This window comes from Pelecanus crispus, chromosome 3 (genome assembly GCF_030463565.1).
Source record: "Pelecanus crispus isolate bPelCri1 chromosome 3, bPelCri1.pri, whole genome shotgun sequence".
Taxonomy (NCBI): Eukaryota; Metazoa; Chordata; class Aves; order Pelecaniformes; family Pelecanidae; genus Pelecanus; species Pelecanus crispus.
In genome coordinates, this window is record NC_134645.1 from 124,339,658 (window position 1) to 124,359,646 (window position 19,989).

The 19,989-nt window shown below is 45.3% G+C and overlaps 1 protein-coding gene across 1 annotated transcript in view; it reads left to right on the top strand.

The window, feature by feature from the left end:
- The window catches only part of KLHL29 (kelch like family member 29), a 253,352-nt gene that overhangs the window by 204,765 nt on the left and 28,598 nt on the right, over positions 1-19,989 (top strand). Inside the window, exons 7-9 of the mRNA XM_075708170.1 lie at positions 10,942-11,140; positions 13,819-14,001; positions 16,728-16,908. Of these exons, the coding sequence (XP_075564285.1) occupies positions 10,942-11,140; positions 13,819-14,001; positions 16,728-16,908 (563 nt within the window). The remainder of the gene's footprint in view (positions 1-10,941; positions 11,141-13,818; positions 14,002-16,727; positions 16,909-19,989) is intronic.

The following is a 19,989-nucleotide window of genomic DNA, read 5'->3' on the forward strand; positions in this document are numbered from 1 at the left end:
ACCAGCACGTGGAGGACACCAATGCAGCAACAGGATTGTTGCTTCTGCACCCAGCCAGTGGGATCTGTTGGGAGGGCTGGTGGAGAGGTTTTAGCCGTGAATTGCAACAACCCCAAGACATCGCTCCAGCTCTACTGCACTCCTCAGGTGACCGGTCTGGTTGTATTTCTGTCTCCCAAAGGCAGTTAAATCTTTCAGGGCCTTTATTTCCAGGGCCCACACTTTCTTGATATCTCCCCTCTCCCCATCTCCCTTTGCCTGACAGGTCAGGCTCTATCGTCACATTTTTATTTTCAATAGCTCCAATGGCAGGTGATTAAAATGCCTCTTTGGAGCTTCTTTGAAGGACTGAGTTGGTGATTCTCCCAAAGGTGGATGTCTGGCACAAAAAGGGAAAGGTCTGTGCTCTTTGTCTTGCCTGCACGTCCATCTTCCCTGGCAAAGCCTGGCAAGGGATCGCTCAGCAGAGACATCCCCGCAGAGGAGCCTGGAGAAGCTGCCTTCTCTCTAAATCAGCACCCTCTGCCCTCAGGGCAGCTGCAGCCCTCCAAAACTCCTTGTGCTTTAATGGCTTTGTGTCACTCTGGAGTGCAAGCTTATGCCTGGGGACAGTAAATCTCACCACTTGTGTTCCGCACACCGCAGCTCCTTGTGCCACTTATCCATCACCGCCTCCCCTCCTGTCCAGATCCCTTTCTGAGAGCCTCTGGGAAGGAGATTTTCAGTGGAGCCTCCCATTCTCCTGGAACGGCGTTGAGTTCACGATCTTCCTGCTCTTCTCTGCCTTTCTAAAAGCTCTTCTTCGGGTATCAAATTCTTTCTGCTTTTGTTAATTCTTTCCCCACCAGGCTGGAGGGCAGTGGCAGGGAAGGAACCAGGATTTGCTTGCAAAGCAAGTTGAAAAGTTGTGGCTGACTTCTAATTTTGCAAATTGTGCTCATAAGAAGTCTTATGGTGCTTATAAAAGTGTTCTGTGAGATTACAAAAAAACCAGCACCTGAGCCTTGTTACAAAGAGGGAATAACAATGCTTTAAAGGTTACTGATCCATCTACATAAGACAGAAAGGCAGTTCAGATAATGACATACGTCTTAAGCTAGGATTTGATAAATAACTGTATCAGTGCATTGGAGCAACGCGTCAGCTCATATGGTAATGTTTGTGGACCTATTTTAATGCTGCTGGTAGTGCAGTCATGTAAAATCAGTCGAACCAAAAGAAACAACCTGCAATGTGAGGTCTGGACTAGGTAGGTAATTCCCTGTGCCAGTGGGCGCAGAGCGCTGGTTGTAGGAGTCCTCTTGATTGCTTGTCACTGAGTGGAAAGCCTGCAGCCAACTGACACATCTGGAAAAGCTGAATTTACTGGTTTTTCCATTTATTTCTCTTCCTGACTGATGGACAAGATTGTAAGGTTTATCCTAACAGTTATCCCCTTGATAAGCTTATTACAACTCCGGCGAACTCATGCAAAAAAAATATATTGTATAATGGAGGCTTTACTGTCTGGAAACCACGATGGTCTGAGCCGTCCGAAGAATGAAGGATTTCTGCCAGACCCCAAGCAGTCTTCACCTGAGCTCATCCCCCAGCTCTCTGCGTGGCCTTGGACAGGTTGTGTCACCTTTCTGCCCCCATTTCTTGCACTGTAAGCTGGAGGGAAGTGATGCCTCCCATGTGGGCTGTTGGGAGGATCCGGTGGATAACGAGGATCTGGTACTAACGACTGCCAGAGCTGCGCAGAGCTGCAGTCATGGCCAGCATCAGCGCGGGATGAAGAGGATGTGAAGTTGCTGGATGTGCAGCAATTTGCTGCCTGCCCAGAGCATGGACACACCAAGTCTCCTTCGAAACTTTCCCATTTTCTGCTCTTAAGTCCAAAGTTGCATCTCCTTTCTCTGACATAAAGAAGCATAGTGATGTGTTTATTAATAACAGAAAGCCTGGGAAAACAAGACATCCAGCTGCATGAAGCTTCCCTCTCGCCCTGAGGAGGGACAAGAAGTGAGGAGAGGACAAACATTTCAACAAGTTGCCCGGAGTAGTGCTGGAAGAGAGGCAGGTACTGCAGCAATGAGGGACAGACGAGAGGCTTGGCTGAATGGCAGTCACCTTTTGTTGTGCTCTGCAAGGATATAACCGTGTGCCCATTTTTTTAAAGCCTGTTTAAAATCACAGTGTCCAGCAGCAAAATGAAATATCTCCACCATAAAGGCATTAACAAGTCTTCTATGAACTTGTGTCCTCAGAGGCAGATTTGTCTAAACAGCATCTTCATGGTGCCTGAGAACCAGAGATGCATAGACAAATTGGAGGTAATTTAGAGAAGAGCAACACAAATGATTAAAAGACTGAAGGAACTGATGTGAGGAAAAAAAAGATTAAAAGATATGCATATGCATGACTTGGCCTAATGACAGCTAAAGAGGGATAAACACCTACAAGTGTTTGAAGCCCCAAGGAGAGGAGTTGTCTGGAAGGATGCAAGGGGTGTAACAACAGTAAGGACCACTGGGATGAATTTGGGACTTGGCAAATTAGTCTAAGCAAACACAAAGCCCACCTGAAAGCCCTGTGTCTGTCACTGAGGGTAAGGAAAGGTGATGGAGAGAAGGAGAAGAGGATTTATGTCAAAAATGCCACAAATGCCCATGAGCTATATTTTGGCAGTGACAGAGAATTGCAGTTCAGAGGCAAGATCCTACAGAGGAGAAGGGGTTGGTAACCGTGAGAGAGCAGATGGAAGATCCCTGGTCTGCAGTTAGGCTGTTGAGATGGCAGCGTAATTTCTCAGGCACATTTTAAAGAGTCTCCAAAGTAACACAGAAGAGAGGCTTGCTCCAAGAAAATGGAGAATCTGACAGGGAACAAGCGCAATCCCAACTCTGCTCTGTGGTCACAAGGAGGTAATGATATATTCAGAAGCTGATGCCCAATACCAGCATGTACAAATTACTTAAGTTCGTCATAATAGGGAATTAATTGATCATTCAATGTACTTAAGGGCATTAAGCCTCAGGAAAGCAGTGTTGGAATAAGTATGAAAAAGAAGCTTCCAAGGGAGCCTAAGTGAATTAGGTACTAACACTCTTATTACAGTTCAGTTAGGCTTCTTTGAAAAGCCCAGACTACCCTGATGCTTTGAAATCCATTTGTGGGAAGAGCAGACAAATTCAAAAAGATGCCATAATGAAAGTGCAAGAAGCTCCAATTTCTCTGAAAGTGAAAAACGCAAGGGATGAGCAGTAACCCCTGTGATTTCCCAGGGACGGGCTGCTCACAGAGCTCAGATTTAAATGAGGCTTTTGCAGACACACTCGGAGCCTGTGCAGGCTTACAGAGGGAGAAGAAAAGGCAGCAGCAGGAACAGAATCAGTGCAGGAACATGCCCTTAGCTACATATTGGAGGAAGAAACGGCATTAAATAAAAAAAAAGAGGATGCAGGTGACATTAGCAGTTCCTTAAATTCCCCCCGTACTAAACTTCTAAGCTTTTTTAAAGGGATGCCCTTGACAGAAAATCTGCTGAATTACTTCTCAGAAATTTAAATTGGTTTGAGGAGCTCCCTTGTCTCCCAGTCCTCTCAGTCTCTTAATTTGTGGCTTTTCCAATATATTTTCCTATTTTTTGCAAAATATTTCTCTGCTGTTGCTGAAGCAACAGCCTTGCAAAGACACACGTCTGCAAGCAGCTCCTCACACGTGCTCGCTTGCGTTGCCTTGTGCTGCACGTGGCCCCAGCACTCAGGATGAACCTCCAGAAACAAAATCGTTTTACGCTGTAGGCAAGAAGCATTTCAGAGAATTACCGCGCATGGATTCACACGTCAGTGTGTTATAGGGATGGATGTATCAGGAGTTTACTTGGGTTTGTGAAGCATCTTATAAGCTTCAGCCATTTTGTTGCGTGCTTTTGTGGTGCATCTGTGCGCATAGGGGTGTTTGAATAGGTGGCTGCCTATTAACAAAAGGAACGCCACTCACCGTAGTAGCCTTGGGGGGAATTCAGGGCCTTTGTTTCATAGAGTTTAGTCAGCAAGATAGAGATTGCATGGTAAAAGTGGAGGGTTTTTAAGCCTCAGTATCAGGTAAATTCCAAGTATGATGTATCAATGATTTATCTTCCTGCGTATTTAGAAAACTCTCATCATATTACTGCTAGAAATACCTACCCATGTGCTGCTTTGCAAACAGTTCAGAGAAGAGGACAGCGGTTCGCTTTATGCAGCGCTGATGACATTACAGTGTTTAGTCAGCTGTGCTGCCATAAAAATGTCACTTTGAAACCTTATTTCAGGAAGACAGAGGGGCTGCTCTTTCCTTCTTGCTAGGCATGAGATTTATGCACATGGCATCCCGCCACCAAGGCACCGGGTGAACCCAGTGCCTGCGAACCAGATTTTCTGCCACATGTTTATCTCATGATATTACGAGGCTGTCAGCTGACGTCCTACCAAGGCTTTTGGTTTAATCTGAAGGCAGCCTTGCAATTCCAAGAACTCAATACGGGTGATTAATAAATATACTGAGTGCGCTGGAGAGCTTAGGTTGGGCTTGGATGTGACCTTGGGTATAGGAACATGCCGGAGGTTACTGGAAACACAGTGTGTCTTTGTAATACCCAGGGGTTAGATGTATCAAAGCAAGTACTCTCATTACAAGTAGCAGGGCAGCGCCGTGAAAATCTAGCTGAAAAAGGCATATTTCTGAGAATGGCAAAGCAGTGCACCAACAGCTTTGGCTTCTGCAAACCAGCCAGTTCCCTGATGGGCTTGCACTTGGAAACTTGGAGCCAGCAATGTTTTGAACATCAGGTTTCGGTAACCTGCTGGGGAAGCCTGGGCTGGGCTGGAGATGGTTGCGGGGAGGGACCGCTCATGTCACCCCTCCAGTGTGCCCTCTTGCGTGGCCACCACGCCTCATCCCCAGCCGGCACCGTCGGCACAGCCCCGAACGCGGTTCGTTACCTGGCCGCGGGGCAGGCACCAAAGGCTAGCGTCTGCTGCTTTGGGAGGTGTTTTCTAATTAGAGTGCCCTCGTCTCATTTGAAGGAGTTGAATGCAGTGGGGGAACTGATTCTGCTTCAGATCTGTCCCTGATGGGCTGGTGCAAGACGTGGGCTGAGTCTGAACCCAGGGTTTATGTGAGATGACATAAATCTCCTTCGTAGCTCTCAGATGAATTGAATATATTCCTAATTGTCCTGGTTTCAGCTGGAATAGAGTTAATTTTCTTCCTAGTAGCAGGCATAGTGCTGTGTTTTGGATTTAGTAGGAGAAGAATGCTGATAACACACCGATGGTTTAGTTGTTGCTGAGTACTGCTTATGCTAGTCAAGGACTTTTCAGCTTCCCGTGCTCTGCGAGGTGCACAAGAAACTGGGATGGGGCACAGCCAGGACAGCTGACCCAAACTGCCCAAAGGGCTATTCCATACCATATGGCGTCATGGGCAGTATAGAAAGTGGGGGGAGTTGGCCGGGGAGCAGCGATCGCTGCTCAGGAACTGTCTGGGTATCAGTCGGCGGGTGGTGAGCAATTGCATTGTGCATCACTTGCTTCGTATATCATTATTATTATTATCATTATTATATTGTTACTATCATCATTACCATTTTACTTTATTTCAATTATTAACTGTTCTTATCTCAGCCCAGGAGTGTTTCTCACTGTTACTCCTCTGATTCTCTCCCCCATCCCATCGGGGTAGGGGGAGTGAGCGAGCGGCTGCGTGGTGCTGAGTTGCTGGCTGGGGCTAAACCACGACACTAATTCATAATGTTTTTTAAAACTCTATTGGAATTATGCATAAAGAGCTGAAACAGCAGTTTTCTGGAGCAAAACCCTATCGTAATGTGGGTAGCCTAGCTGTGTATTTGTATTTCTAGCTGAAGCCTGTTTCTTTAGGCAGATAGCACAAAGGGTCCTTTGTAGGAGGAACAGTAAACTGGAGAGATGGGTGAGTTATAAGGCATAAGGGAAACATTATTTTAACCTCTCTGGGCATTACTTCAAAAATGTTAAAAATCTTCAGAGCTTTCCAGTGTAGCATTTAAGGAGCAGGAAATTTTAAAAACATATTTCCTTTTAAAACTAACTGTATGCTGTTGTAGCACAAGTCTATGCAGGAGCACACTGAGAGGCCTTTTGGAGAATACCTGTGAGGATTTTACTGGATTAGAGATTTGAGAATAAAAAGATTATTTTTAACGTGATACTGAAGAGGGTTTTGTAACTGAGACTTAGAAGATACCAGAACAAAGCCCACTTGCAAGCAAGCGTTCATAATACCGATATAATTAGTAGGAGAAGAAATGTCACAAAAAGTTCAGCAAAGTAAATGTCCTCACTCCAAACTACCAGCCAGGAACAAGAAAAAGGCATTAAATCGTTTTGTAATCTAGTTTGCTCAAGCTCTGGCCTGCCTACCGAGATGGGAGTAACTTAGTATGAACAGATTATTAGGGAAAGGCTTGAAAGGGTCAACTTCAAGGTATAGCAGATCGTGTTGATCATATATTCCTCTGAGTCAGTGTTGACCCAATGATAACATTTAGGCTTCCTCATAGTGTGATTGCGACCTTCTGAGCACAGCGCCCAGGGCAAATGGATGATAAAATTCCCACCAGAAGGGAGAATTAATCACCCTCCAGTTTGGGTTGACATCTGGTTGTCCACATCTCAATGCGGCGTTGTCTGAAGCGTGATCTCAGGAACACGCTCCCTTTCCCAGGAGCTGATGGCTCACAGTTTTAGGCCAGAAGGGGACACTGATATTCTCTGCTTCCCCTGGTGCGTGATGCGTCCTCTCAGCTCAGGTCGCTCTGGGGACTGTATTAAGTGTGTTGACTAAATCTCTGTTAATTATAATGTGAGTTTACACATGTCGAGCTGACAAGTAAATACTTGCTTGTATGTACCTATTTAAGTGTCTGAATCTAGAGCTGAATGTCTCCCCGGAATGTTTAGGTAATTAAGGAAAGATAAGATCTCCTAAGATTTTTGTTTCCCTGTTTTTTATGAAACACGCTTGTGATTGCAGGCTGGTTGAAGGCCCTGCTTTCAGTTCAGCCACTGAAATCAGTGTTGATGAAATAGGTGCCTTGAAGCAGGCCAGATAGCATCTCTCAAAAGTCACTACTCTACTGTGTCCCTAGAGACTGTCCAAAAAGCTTTTGCTCAGGTGATAGCGGTGCCCTGCTCCTGCAGAATCACCCCGGCCATGCACAGCACCACCGGGGTATCCGGCAGCATCACGGCTCAGCAAGGAGTTCATGGGCTAGATCCTGTGCTGTTGCAAAACCCGAGCAGCTGCCTTCATCCAACAGGAGCTATGCTGAGTTCACGTCACCTGAAAAAGCAGTCCTGATGGTGTTCAAAAACTTCGCTAGCATTTTAAACAATAAATTGGTTAGATTTTTGCATAATGGTGTTCATTTTTGAGGAGCTGAGGCATGGTCTCCCATGTTTATGAGTTGATAACTCTTAATTTTAGGCCAGAAGGGGCATTAATATTCTCTGCGTCACCCTGGCATGTGATGCAGGTTGTAGAGTAGTCATAAGTGATTCCCAGCAAAGACCTGAGAAATATTTCTACTTGTCCAGCCAGCCCCTGCAGCCAAGTAGCAAGAAGAAAACAACCTCGGAGTTACAGGTACAAACCACAACTCCAGGGACCCGCGGTTGTTGTCTGCTGCATTTGGCAATGTGCCCTATGCAGGTATTCTGCTGTTTTAATAAAAACCGGTAACATTAGTGGGTGCAGCAGATATTTCATAGCTGTATAAGGAACAATGGAAAGACAAGAGAGAATGGAGAGCAATAACAGATGGTATGGTAAGGAGGTTGGAATGCTTTATGGTACTTATTCCAGTCTTAAATGAAAAGGATAATAGTAACAGGATATTTAGTACAATCATAGCTAACGGAGCTAGGAAGCCTTCATAACGGAGAACCCAAAAGAAAAAGGCTGCTGATTGCCTAAATCACTTGAATATTCTTAAATCAGCAAGGCTAAATGAAATTCACCCTTGACTACAGTGCTTAAAAGAGCTGGTGCGAAAAGCTGTTGGTTTATAAAAGCCTCTCCTGTCTTCTAGAGACTGTGATGGTACGTACTCTTCAGATCCCTTGGTGAAAAACACTGCGATTATATGTACCCTTAATGCCATCAGCGACGAGCCCGAGTCGCGACTGCGTGCAGTCACGCGCGCACACGCACACACACAGAGCCGGCTTTTTGCAGCTGAGCAAAAGGAAGACTAAGAGTGAAAAGTGACATGGGTTGTGATATGTGACATTGGCTTTCAAGCTGATGAAAGGGAGCAACATGTTCTAATTATTACTCCCCTTCAAAATAAGCCACGAGCTCAGACAAAAGAGGAGAGGAAGGGGGTGGGGGGAATCCAGGAGAGAAACAGAATCACATTTTCTCACTTATCTAATTAAAGCAAGGTGGGCGAGCGAGAGGGAGAGCTCACCGTGCTCAGGCAGCGGCACTGCCCTGTTTATTCGGGGAAAGGTGGGAGATGGAGGCAGTCGCTCTGCCAGGCCATGGGAATTGTCCGTCCCTGCCGGAGGGGAGCTCTCTTCCCACTGCTAATTCACGCTCAGCTTTGGGACATCCTGGTGCCTGTCGAACCCCATGGCCTAATTTAGTAGCAAAACTGTTTGCGCCTGTGTTTTGCCTTGGTTCACGGTGCGGATGCTTCCAGCGCAGACCTGCCTCGGGAGCCTCAGGGGCAGCGCTGGCGTGTCCCACCGCGCCGAGGGAAGGAAGGTGCTGGCTCCGCTCTAGACTCCGTGTATTTTACAACTTTATTTAAACTGCCCTTTAGCGACTCGTTCTGCTTCCTGAGCAGCCTGTAGTGGAGATTAACCTTCCCCTCCGGGGGCTGTCTGGCTCGTCCCTGGTATACTTGCTATCCGCATTATTCCCGTGTCCTGATGCCACTTTTCATCTTGGCTCCTGTGTAAGGTTAAACGCCCCCAACCTTCTTAAAAAAAGCACTTCCTGAAATCAGAGCTTTGCCACCCACTGCCATATGTCCACTGCTCCCTCTCCTACAGGGTACCATTTAATGACATTAAGGTATCTGCAGCCAAGTGCCTGACATTTGTGACTCCAGGGAAGGGGAGCAGCCGTTCTACCTCCTAGAAAGCACCTTAGAAATGGATTTCAGCAAGGGAAAAGAGAGGAGTGTCATCTTTTCTGGTTTGGAGGCTGATGAAGTGATCTCGAGCCCTACTCAGCCCTGTGCCACGCCGGTGGTAATAGCGAGGAGCCATGGACTCGTTGCTCCCATGGGGGCTTTTTTCAGACTAGGAGGAGCGCTATCTTTTTTCCATCCCTTTTGCATCACCCAAACAACTTTTTTATGCCCAAACAACTGCAGGGTGCTCAGGCCTCAATTCTAAAGCCTGTACCTAAAATTGCCGGCCCTGGTGTGGAGGAGGGCTGGCGAGCCGGGGGCTGGGAGTCAGCCTGGGACCCCGGTCGTCTCCCTGCTGCCGTGGCCCCGCAGGCACCCGTGGGGTTCAGCTCCCCACGAGTAGTTACATCCTTGCTTTGACCGAGCTTGCACCAGCCTGGTGTGGCACTCTGGCAGGAATGTGGTGTGAATTCCTGCTGCGAGGAGAAATCCTCTGTTTTCCTCCCAAATGGAGCTTGCTTTGTCAATTTGGGTGGGGAAGGGGGAAGCCCTGGAAGCGGTCCCGGGTGTCACTGCATCCTCCCCTGCCTGGCCAGCCCGTTCACTGCCCTCCCATCTGGCTGTGCCCCTGCCCCATTCCCATCCCTGCTCCTGCTGTGGCTTGGCTCTCAAGCGCTGCGAGGGCAGGCACGCTGCTGAAAAAGAAAGCAAGAGCCAAGTGGCTTCTGGAAGGCCGGAGGCATCTGCAGGCCGGCAGATGCTGCTGGCGCCCAGCGTTTCTCAGGACCAGTTGCACGGACCTCAGGAATGTTTATTTGCATCCTGGCCTCAATCCCAGTTGGGATCTTTGGATGCTGCCGCTATATGAATATTTATTACAACAGATGATTATCTTTTCTTGCTGCACACCCTTAGTTTGCATCCCGGTTTTGTGCAGTTCTTCTCAAGAGCCACATTTTCCTATTACTCTGCTTTCCACTGTACTCTTGTGCTGTGTTGTGATATAACCAATTATACATAAAAAGAATAATCTGGGGATGGACTCTTGGTTTTTCAATTGCAGTTTTCTCTCTTGGGGTTTTGTTCTCCTTTAAGCTGTGTTCAGTGACAGACAGCTTCATTTGCTCAGATGTCCTTTGCCCTCCGAGGTTTAATGTATTTATTTAGAAGATGAAACTTACTGTCAGTATTTGTATAGCACCCTCTGGAGTCTGAGTTCCTCAAAATCTAGAAGTACATGATTTGTTTCACTAACAAATAAACCCTATTAATTAAAAGATTTTTAGCAAATTGGCTGAAGTTACTCAGTCTCTGCCGTAGCAGTTGTTGAAATCCCCCATATTTAATGGCTGTTTCACATTTATAGTGCCAGAAAAGACTTCTTTGGGGGTTTTTTTATGGTGCAACCACCACACTCACATTTCAAGGTTAATTCAGGAAACTCGAAAGCTTACTCCATGTCTCCAGCGCACAAGGTGTTATACTCAGCCTGAGTTCAGACTGAGCTTTTATTTCAAAAATCCCGCCATACAGTGCTGTATAACAAGAGTTGCCACCTGTTGAAGATTATTTCCAGTCTCCTGGGACCAAAACCAGCCTGGGTGAGGGAGCACTGAGGGCTGCGTTGTCTGTCCCACCCGATCGCTAGGCAGGGCTTGTATGCAGCATCCATGACAAGTGTCTTTCCAGGTGGGGTGACGGGACGGTTTTCAGGGAAGGAGGCGGAGATGCTGAGCGGCTGAACTCTGGCAGGAAGGCTGCAGTGTGTTATTATTTTCCACCCCTCACAGTATGCTGCAGAGCTGCTGGCAGTGGTGCGCCTCCCCTTCATCCATCCCAGCTATCTGCTAAACGTTGTTGACAACGAAGAGTTGATAAAGTCTTCGGAGGCTTGCCGGGATCTAGTGAATGAAGCCAAACGTTATCACATGTTGCCACACGCCCGACAAGAGATGCAGACGCCGAGGACCCGGCCCAGGCTCTCTGCAGGTAAAGGAAAACTTCCTTCAAAGACACCAGCTCCCTGGTCCGGTGGTTCCTGGGCATGGCCAGGACATGCCCTGGGATGGGGCACGGACCTCGGCTCCTTCCCTTGGTGCCTTTCTCTGAGCCTCGTGATGTTTCAAGCTCCATTTTCCATTGCTGCTTTGCTTGAGTGTTTAGGAGCCTCTCCCAATGGTCAGACATGGGTGTGGAGATGTACAATCCTGAAACTAGATTTCAAGGAGCCTAATTTTTAAGAATTACTAGTTTTGGCAGAGACCGTGATATTCCCCTGTTGTCCTGAAAGTGAGCCCCTTGCCTTCCGTGCCTCAGTTTCTCTAGCTGCAAAAACAGGTGAATAGTAACATTTGCTTTTTGCCATTCAGCCTCTTGCAAGGAGCAGCTGATGAATATTCATAGAACAGCTTTACTTTCACAGCCCGATGTAAATATTATTTTCATACAGTGAGTCTTCCAGTACCAGTTCAGGCTGTTTGCGGCCTCCAAAACAAATGGATCACACATGATATATTCCCTTTTGAAAACCCAGCAGCTATGGAGAAGAGTGCTGCTTCAAGAAGTTCCTCGCCTGAGGAATGCATGCATTTTTCTTTTTGGAAAAATACATGAAAATAATCTAAGTGCCCAACTCACCAGCAGAGCCCGTATCATGGTAGTGTGAGAAATATCCTAAATATCTGTTGAACAGCAAGTGGTACAAATACCCTGTAGGAACACTGCATCCAAGGAGTCAGATGAAACAGGTGAGTTGTTTTAACATGCTGCCTGTACTTCTGCCTCCCGTAAGTACAATCACAAAGCCAGGCAAAACTTTCTGTCGCTGCCAGTAATGCTAATGTGGCACGGAGATAGCATATCAAAACCACAACATTTGCAGCTTCTGGAGACTGCCTCATCAAGGCACCTTTCAGAAGGATGAAGTGTAGAGGACTTTCAATAACAATCTACCCTAAAAAGTCTTTCATTGAAGACAACTAATGGTGTGATGTTTGAAGGGATTTTTGAAAAGTGCTTATTTTATGTATATAAAATTGTAGGTGTAATATGAACCATTTCCAGAAGCTTGTTGATGAGGGAAAAGTGATTCTCTCGGGGTAAGAGAGGGTGATTATAGTTTTTTAGGTCAGAGTCTAATTATATAGAATTATGTTATTTTGCATATCAACGGCATTCATGTAGGCACAAAGGATCTCTAAACACCCTTTGTGGTCTCGCTGCAGCATGTCACATGCCCTCTCGAGGTCATTGATTATAATCAAGTTATGTCTTGCACAGGTGATTAGATTTTCTAGTATGGCACAAAAATAATGATCTCTTGTTACCGAGAAATATTTATTTAAAACTGTACAGCACTTTAACTTAATAACTTTTAAGAGAGTAACCTTGCTTGAATGACACAAATATATTTTTTGAAAAAGCTAATGAAGAATGACCATAATCCATTAGTCTGAAGACGCATTTCTCTCCACTGCAGCTTCTAATCTCTGTGCTTCTGCCCCCCCAACCTGTGCACACTTGTCTCTAGGCTGGGCACCCTAACACATCACAGCGATGCGTCTGGCTGCGAGCACAGCTCCCAAGATAGGGATTTCTTCCAGCTCTTGGCCTCATGGTCCTGCTTCTGAGCCTACCCCTCCTGGCAACAGGTTGCACTGGGACCTACAATTGCTGCAGAAAGATTTTTGACACTTCTGCTAAATGCTAAATCCAAACTATTCCCAGCACTTGACTCTTGGGCTTGGAGCCAGAAAACATCCCAGAGTTAGACTGCAATCCATCACTGTGGAGATGAGTCTGGAGTAACACTCAGATCGGATTTGACTCAGCTCTGGCTGTAAAGTGGGAATAAAAACTCTGAGATGTGGATTGCAAAAGTTTTGTCCATTTGCACGAACAGAGAATTTGGCTTGCTGTACACCCTGCATGTTACGGGCTTGGGGAGCTGTTCAAGCACAGATAAATCTCAGTTAATAACTCTGTTAGGGCAGGGACTGTCTCTGTCACATTTCCTAGCATCTAGTACACTAAGATCCTGATCCATGGCTTGAGCACATGTTATCTACATCTGGAAAACCTTCTTTCTCTGGGAAAAGCACAAAAAAAACCCACCAGAAAATGATCTGTTCATAGAGTATGTGGAGGGAGAAAATCAGGATAAAGAACCATAACCATAGCCTAAATCTCCTCCAGACATGAGCTCTTAGTGTGAGAACACCTTCTTCAGGTTAAAGTCCAAACATACTTTCCCTGGACAGTGGCCAAGCTCCAAAGCTATCACAATCCTTGACAAAATTCCCATTTTCTTCAGTGGAACAGGAATTTGCTGCAGGAAGGTCTCACTGAAAGACTGTTGAAGCCAATGGACATCTTTACATGGAAAGGCCTTTTTATTTCTTTCCTCTTCAAGTTTTGCCCAGATGGCATGCTCCCCCCCAAGTTCTCCCAAGCATGTTCGTAGTGTCGTTCTTCACCCACTGCTCTCCCCCCCACACACACACACACTCCCTTTTTTCTCACCCTTCCTAGTTTGATTGCACAGTCTAAAACAGATTTATATATGATACATTAAAATTACCCTGACTGCCGAGTATTTTTTTATAAGCTCCTGCCTGGTTGAGAGATGGCACTTTTTTATAATATTATTTTTCTTACTTGAATCCTAGGTGTAGCTGAGGTAATAGTCTTAGTTGGGGGTCGTCAGATGATTGGCATGAATCAACGTGCTTTAACAGCAGTCACTTGCTTAAATCCTCAAAACAACAAGTGGTACCCGTTGGCCAGCCTGCCCTTCTATGATCGAGAGTTTTTCAGTGTGGTCAGCGCTGGGGACAACATCTATCTCTCAGGTAAGCATCAGATTTCACTGAAACGTAGAATCACAGAATGTTTTTGGTTGGAAGGGACCTTTAAAGATCATCTCGTCCAACCACCCTGCCATGGACAGGGAGATCTTCCACTAGATCAGGTTGCTCAAAGCCCTGTCCAACCTGACCTTGAACATTTGCAATTAATGGGCATCCACAACTTCTCTGGGCAACCTGTTCCAGTGCCTCACCACCCTCATCATAAAAAAAGAAGTCCAATCTAAATCCACCCTCTTTCAGTTTAAAACTGTTGTCCCTTGTCCTATCACAACAGGCCCTGCTAAAAAGTTTGTCCCAATCTTTCCTATAGGCCCCCTTCAAGTACTGAAAGGCTGCAGTAATGCAGCCTTCTCTTCCCCAGGCTGAACAACCCCACCTCTCTCAGCCTGGCCTCATAGGAGAGGTGCTCCAGCCCTCTGATCATTTTTGTGGCCCTCCTCTGGACCCGCTCCAACAGGTCCATGTCCTTCTTGTGCTGAGGGCCCCAGAGCTGGACGCAGTACTCCAGGTGGGGTGTCAGGAGAGCGGAGCAGAGGAGGAGAATTACCTCCCTTGATCTGCTGGCCACAATTCTTTTGAGGCAGCCCAGGATACAGTTGGCTGCAAACACATTGCCAGCTTATGTCCAATTTTTTGTCCACCAGTATCCCTTAGTCCTTCTCCGCAGGCCTGCTCTCAATCCATTCATCCCCCAGATTTACTGGGCTGGGAGAAAGGTTTCCTCCTTACAACATAAGCCATGCAGGAGTTTCACCCAGCTGCTTCTGGGGGAAAAAAAAAAAATGGGAGGGAGTTTGGGAGAGAGGGATTTCCCTGCTTTTATCATTCTCCATTCTCTGCGGTGTTAACATTCTCTCAAAGCAGTCAACAGCAATATTTTGCAGTTGCAACATGAAGAAAATAGGTCTGACAACCATCAAGCATGCAGAGAGGTTTCACTGCCATAGAAACACAATTTAAAATACTGGCTGTAGTTGAGTCTAAATGGTGGGTTATGGAATTTGAGACAGATAGGCTGAACTGCTGAATATGTGACCTACACTTACAGTATTTGCTTACAGGAGCATTCACGTTTTGTACTTGTTGTTGAGACCTCTCTGTTGACAGTAGTCACTGGCCCTATAATCTTCTTAGTTTCAATGAAACTGAGACCACGCTCCTTAAAAGGCTTTAACTCCCAAAGTCTACGCTGCACCCGTAGCATCACGGTGTCTGGTTTTTTGCAGTCTGGTGGTACCTCTGCTTGGCTGGAGGCAATTTCCACCAGGCCATGCAAGGATGCTCTGATGGCAGCTGAGTGGAGGCTTGATGATAAAAAGAGGAGCCTGGGCGGGGAGGTGCAGATGTGTGTGATCCGAGGATGTATTTGGGAGCACGGATGCACCAGGCAGTACCAGTAAGGGATTACAGCTGTTGCCTTTCCTTTACCAAGGCCCCTCACTGCATTTTCTGCAGTAAGTTGCTGCCTGTGGTGTTAAATTCCATTAATACTGCATAGAGGCCCTAAGGATTGATTGGAAATTATTTCTTGATATTATTTTGTCCATGCTCGTTTTGCTGCCGGAGTGACAGCCTTCTATAGAGGCTTTTGTGAGATGTTGACTTTTAGTTATTCTTAGCTGAGGTACTTTCCAATATGTAGAGCCATTTTAGGCTGTGCCATACCATACAGCAAAAGCTGCTGAATCCTAAATTCAAAGCTTATTTCAGCTCTTACCCTTGAATCTGGATGAGCTGATGGTGTTTCGTGGCTACAGTAGGGGAACTGCAAGTCCTGCATGGCTGGAAACCTCGCTGAGTGTCAGTGGATATTTTGCTTTGCTCAAACTTACAAGACGCAGGAAAGAGGGAGGGGGAGCCAACAGAAGTGGGAGTGAACTCCTCCAAACCCAAGTACTGGACTCCACACTGCATAGCATAGGTTTGGAGAGCAAAATACCAAGGAGGAAGCCTGGTTTTCTCATTAAACCACAGAACTGAGTTTAGTTTCTTTTCCTGGCTTGACCTAGTGTGGTCTCAAATAAATCATTTCACCTCTTTATGCTTCAAAATGGGGATAGTAAAGACAGCCACTAAGCGGCTACCTTGAAAGCTTCAGTCAGAAGTTAAAAAATTACCAATATAAATATTTCACTGGAGCATCTTGAACTGTTTTACTGGAGTGGTACAGCTGGTTCTTTCCTTTATCAGCAAATGAAAATAAATAAGAAATTTCTCCCGGAAAATTAGACATTAAGCCTACAGTGCAGGCGCTGACTTTATTCTGCCCATGTATGTGTTGCTTCAATCCATCACTGTATGAAGCATTTTAGATTTCAGAGTGGCCTGTGTCTCGCAAGCCAAGAGAGGCTCTGCTTCCTGACACCTTCTTGCAAGTCTTGCAGTAATTTAATAGACTGGAAGTTATTTATGAACACTGAAAAGGGTCTATCCCCTTATGTACATGTCCCTAGTAGTCTGACATCTTGATTTCTTCATGTCATCTTATTAAAAAAAACCAGCCTTTGGGGCGCATGAATAAATGACACAGATATGCATCATCAGAACAGATGCTCAGTATTGAGGGTGATTTATTTTAATTAGTCAAATGTCATTTGAAGAGTTTTTACTTTGTAACTGGCTTTGATTGCTGTGTGCAAAGCTGCTGCCATTCCAGGATCTCACGTAATTCTCCCCTTCTCTTTCCCACACCCGCGCATCGGTGCCAGGCGGCATGGAGTCGGGTGTCACGCTCGCTGATGTCTGGTGTTACATGTCCTTGCTCGATAACTGGAACCTCGTGTCCCGCATGACGGTCCCAAGGTGTCGACATAACAGTCTGGTGTACGATGGGAAAATTTACACCATTGGAGGGGTCGGTGTGGCAGGCAACGTTGACCATGTGGAAAGGTAATAAAAAAAACCAAAAACCACGCTGTTTGCTGGAGCTTTTTCTTCATGCTATGCTAAAGGACCATTTTCCTTTTAAAGGACACATCAAATGGGCTGGATGTGTTAAAATAAGCTTTTATAACAGCTAAGAAAGGAGGAAACTATGCAGGATTAGATTTCTTTTTAAAGCTTCAGTCGAAAGCATTGTTTCAAAACCAAAGACGAAAGCTGCCGGTTTGTTTGTCGGTTTGCTCAGGGGAGGGAAGAGAAGAATTAAGCTTCTTTGGACACTTTACACAGATTATACAATGAACTAATAAACTTCCTTTGAATTTAGTACTGATGAAAGTCTTTACAGACCACAATAATCCTTTTTTTTTTTTTAACCCCAACAAAAGCAACAGCAAAGTAAGTTTCTCACATGCGCTCTCCTGGTAAAGCACCTCAGCCTTGACCTGGCTGGAAGGAAGATCCTCCCTTTGGTGGTCTTGGCCTGGGGCTGGGACCTGCCAAGCTCCGAGTAAAACAACCAAGAAATGGAAACAGTTTTGAATTCCTGGCGGAGAGGGACTGAATAGAGATGGAAGAGAATGGAAATTTCTCTTTTCAAGAAGACTCAGATATAAAAGTTTTCCTTTCTCACATGAAACTTAAAAAAAAGGAAGGAACAAAAGCACGAAAGAAACATTTCACAAAGTAGAGTTCCAAAACCAACTAATTTCATGTCAACCATAATATTCAATAAACCCATAAATTTTATATGCATATCAATGTTTTCATTAAAAAACAGAAATGCAGTATATAAGAATATTCCATTCCAAAAAAATCAATACAGCCTTAGCCTTACCCAAATACTTACAAATGCTTTTTGACAATAGTTTAATGATACATTTTTGCGAAATGTTTCTCCTTAGTGAATCTGGCAACCAAAAATAGGAGTTCTTTTTCTTTTTGTCAGTTTTAAGTGCTGAATTTGACTACTTCTTCAGCAACATTTTGAAGCAGGCAATTTCCAGTAAAAGTTGCCTTAACAGGTGAGCCAAAAAAGGGATAGGTCATTAAGAAAGACTGGCAAAAAAAAAAGGAACATTTTTCAAAAAGTTAGCATCAAAGATGCTTTCAATCTATTATTTCTGGATTTTGGTGCTGCAACACTTATGTTCCATTTATGCAGGGGGTGTTTATTTTTTCATTTAAGTAGATACCTTAAATACTGAATACCAAAACTTTTATTAAATGCTTAAATAATGTTTCAAAGTCAAAGACACAGGATATTAGGAAATGCCAAAAATAAAGTTTCCTTCTGCAGATCTACTTTTTGATACAATCTTTAATCATATGATCACTTTTTTTTTTTTCCCCAAACAATTTCTGCCTAGTTCAGTGCATGGGACACACCAGTTTGGGGCATATATGCGTGGCCGGGGAGATTGTATCTGGTGCTGAGCGATCACCATTCACACACAGTTTTGTGTTCCTCTCTGTTCACAAATGTGGCACTGTTGTGCCTAGGAGACAAGGATGTGACAGAAGGAAAGGACATGTGTTGCGGGACAAGGTCTGCAGGTAGCCTTCCCTCCCAGCCCACGGGCTGAGGAGCTGACGGTGGTGGGGATACTCTCAGCAAGTCAGGGGTATGCGGGCAGCCAAGGATGAATGATAAATAATAGCAGTGAATGCAACACGTGAGCGTTCCTTCCCTCCTTACTCTGAGCTTAAGGTGAGATTAGGACTTGCTTCAAAGAAAATCTCACCTTTTTATGCAGGGGGTTTTTTTCTGATTTCTGAAGGTATTTGTCCTGTAATTTAAGTCAGTAAGTTTTTAACCAAAAGAAATGTTTTCGTGAACGTGGGAGGGAGCGAGCCCAGGAAAGGGATGCAGTCTTTCATTCCATCTCTCGATAAAGAGGAACATCGAAATAATGCTATTGCAGATGGGTGCCTTGATAGATGTCATTGATTGATGTCTTAATTTTTCCCAGAGTCTCATTTCTTTCTCTGCTCTGATTCTCATGGTCTCTCTTTAACAAAGCATCCAAAACATTGGTCAGCTGAATGAACCCCACATCAAGCAAAGTCTCCCCGTCTCCTTCCTTCTCATGCCAGCCACCCAAGCCCTTGCCACAAATGACATTACAGCCTGCAAAGTCACGCTCCGGCCCTCGGCGTACGCCGCATGGCTCAGTGAGAGCAGCCGTGCTGGTTTTCAGTCATAACAAGCCCACCAAGAGACTTTTCTGTGGGAAAGGAACAGATTTCCTCCCTATCATTTCAGTGCACGTTGCCTCGACCACAATAAGGATGTCTTGTCATGGGGATTTGCTGAACGCGTGGTTATAATTAATCTGCTATTGTCTATAAAGTAACTTGCGAGACGCAGCCATGGAAAAAGTGCAGCATGGCCTCTTTCGGGTTATGCCAAGAAATGAGAGCAGTTTGGGGATGTTTCCTTTTTCATTCTTTGTATTACAATGACGGTGAGGATGGCAGAAGCAAAGCATGGTATGGCTGAGGCTGTTTTGGAAAGGATGTTTCAGGTCTGCTGTTAGAAATGCAGGTGAGAAAAAGCTGACCCTCATGGCTGTACAGAGCAAAGTCAGGCCTTTTCAGATAGAAGCATTTCCCATTTGGACGAGGCAGTCAATTTGTGCAAGTGTTTGGGAATTTAAATCACTGTACCCACTTTTGCAAGGAATGAGGCTTTCTGAATTTGGGTTGCAAAATTTTGGAAAAAAAAAACCAAACCCAAAGTAAAGCCATTTTAATTACTCAGTTGCCTGCAGTCATAAGCAGTTAATGCTCACTTCTTGACTTTGCCCTCTCTTTCTTCCCCCCCCGCCAAGAGCTACAAGCGACCGGCCTTCTCCCACTGTATTTCTGTGTGGCTGCTCATTCCTCCTCAAATATTGTCTTGCTTTGGCTGGGACACGGAGACGCCATCTCTCAGGAGGGTGGAAACTTCTCCGTCATTCCAGCAGATCTTACAAAAGGACTATACTAAAATAATAAGGTGACATGATCATATGCTCCAAGTCAGGTGATGCCAAAAATTACATTTACCTCTGAGGTTAACATCGTTCCCCTCAGCATTGAATTTCA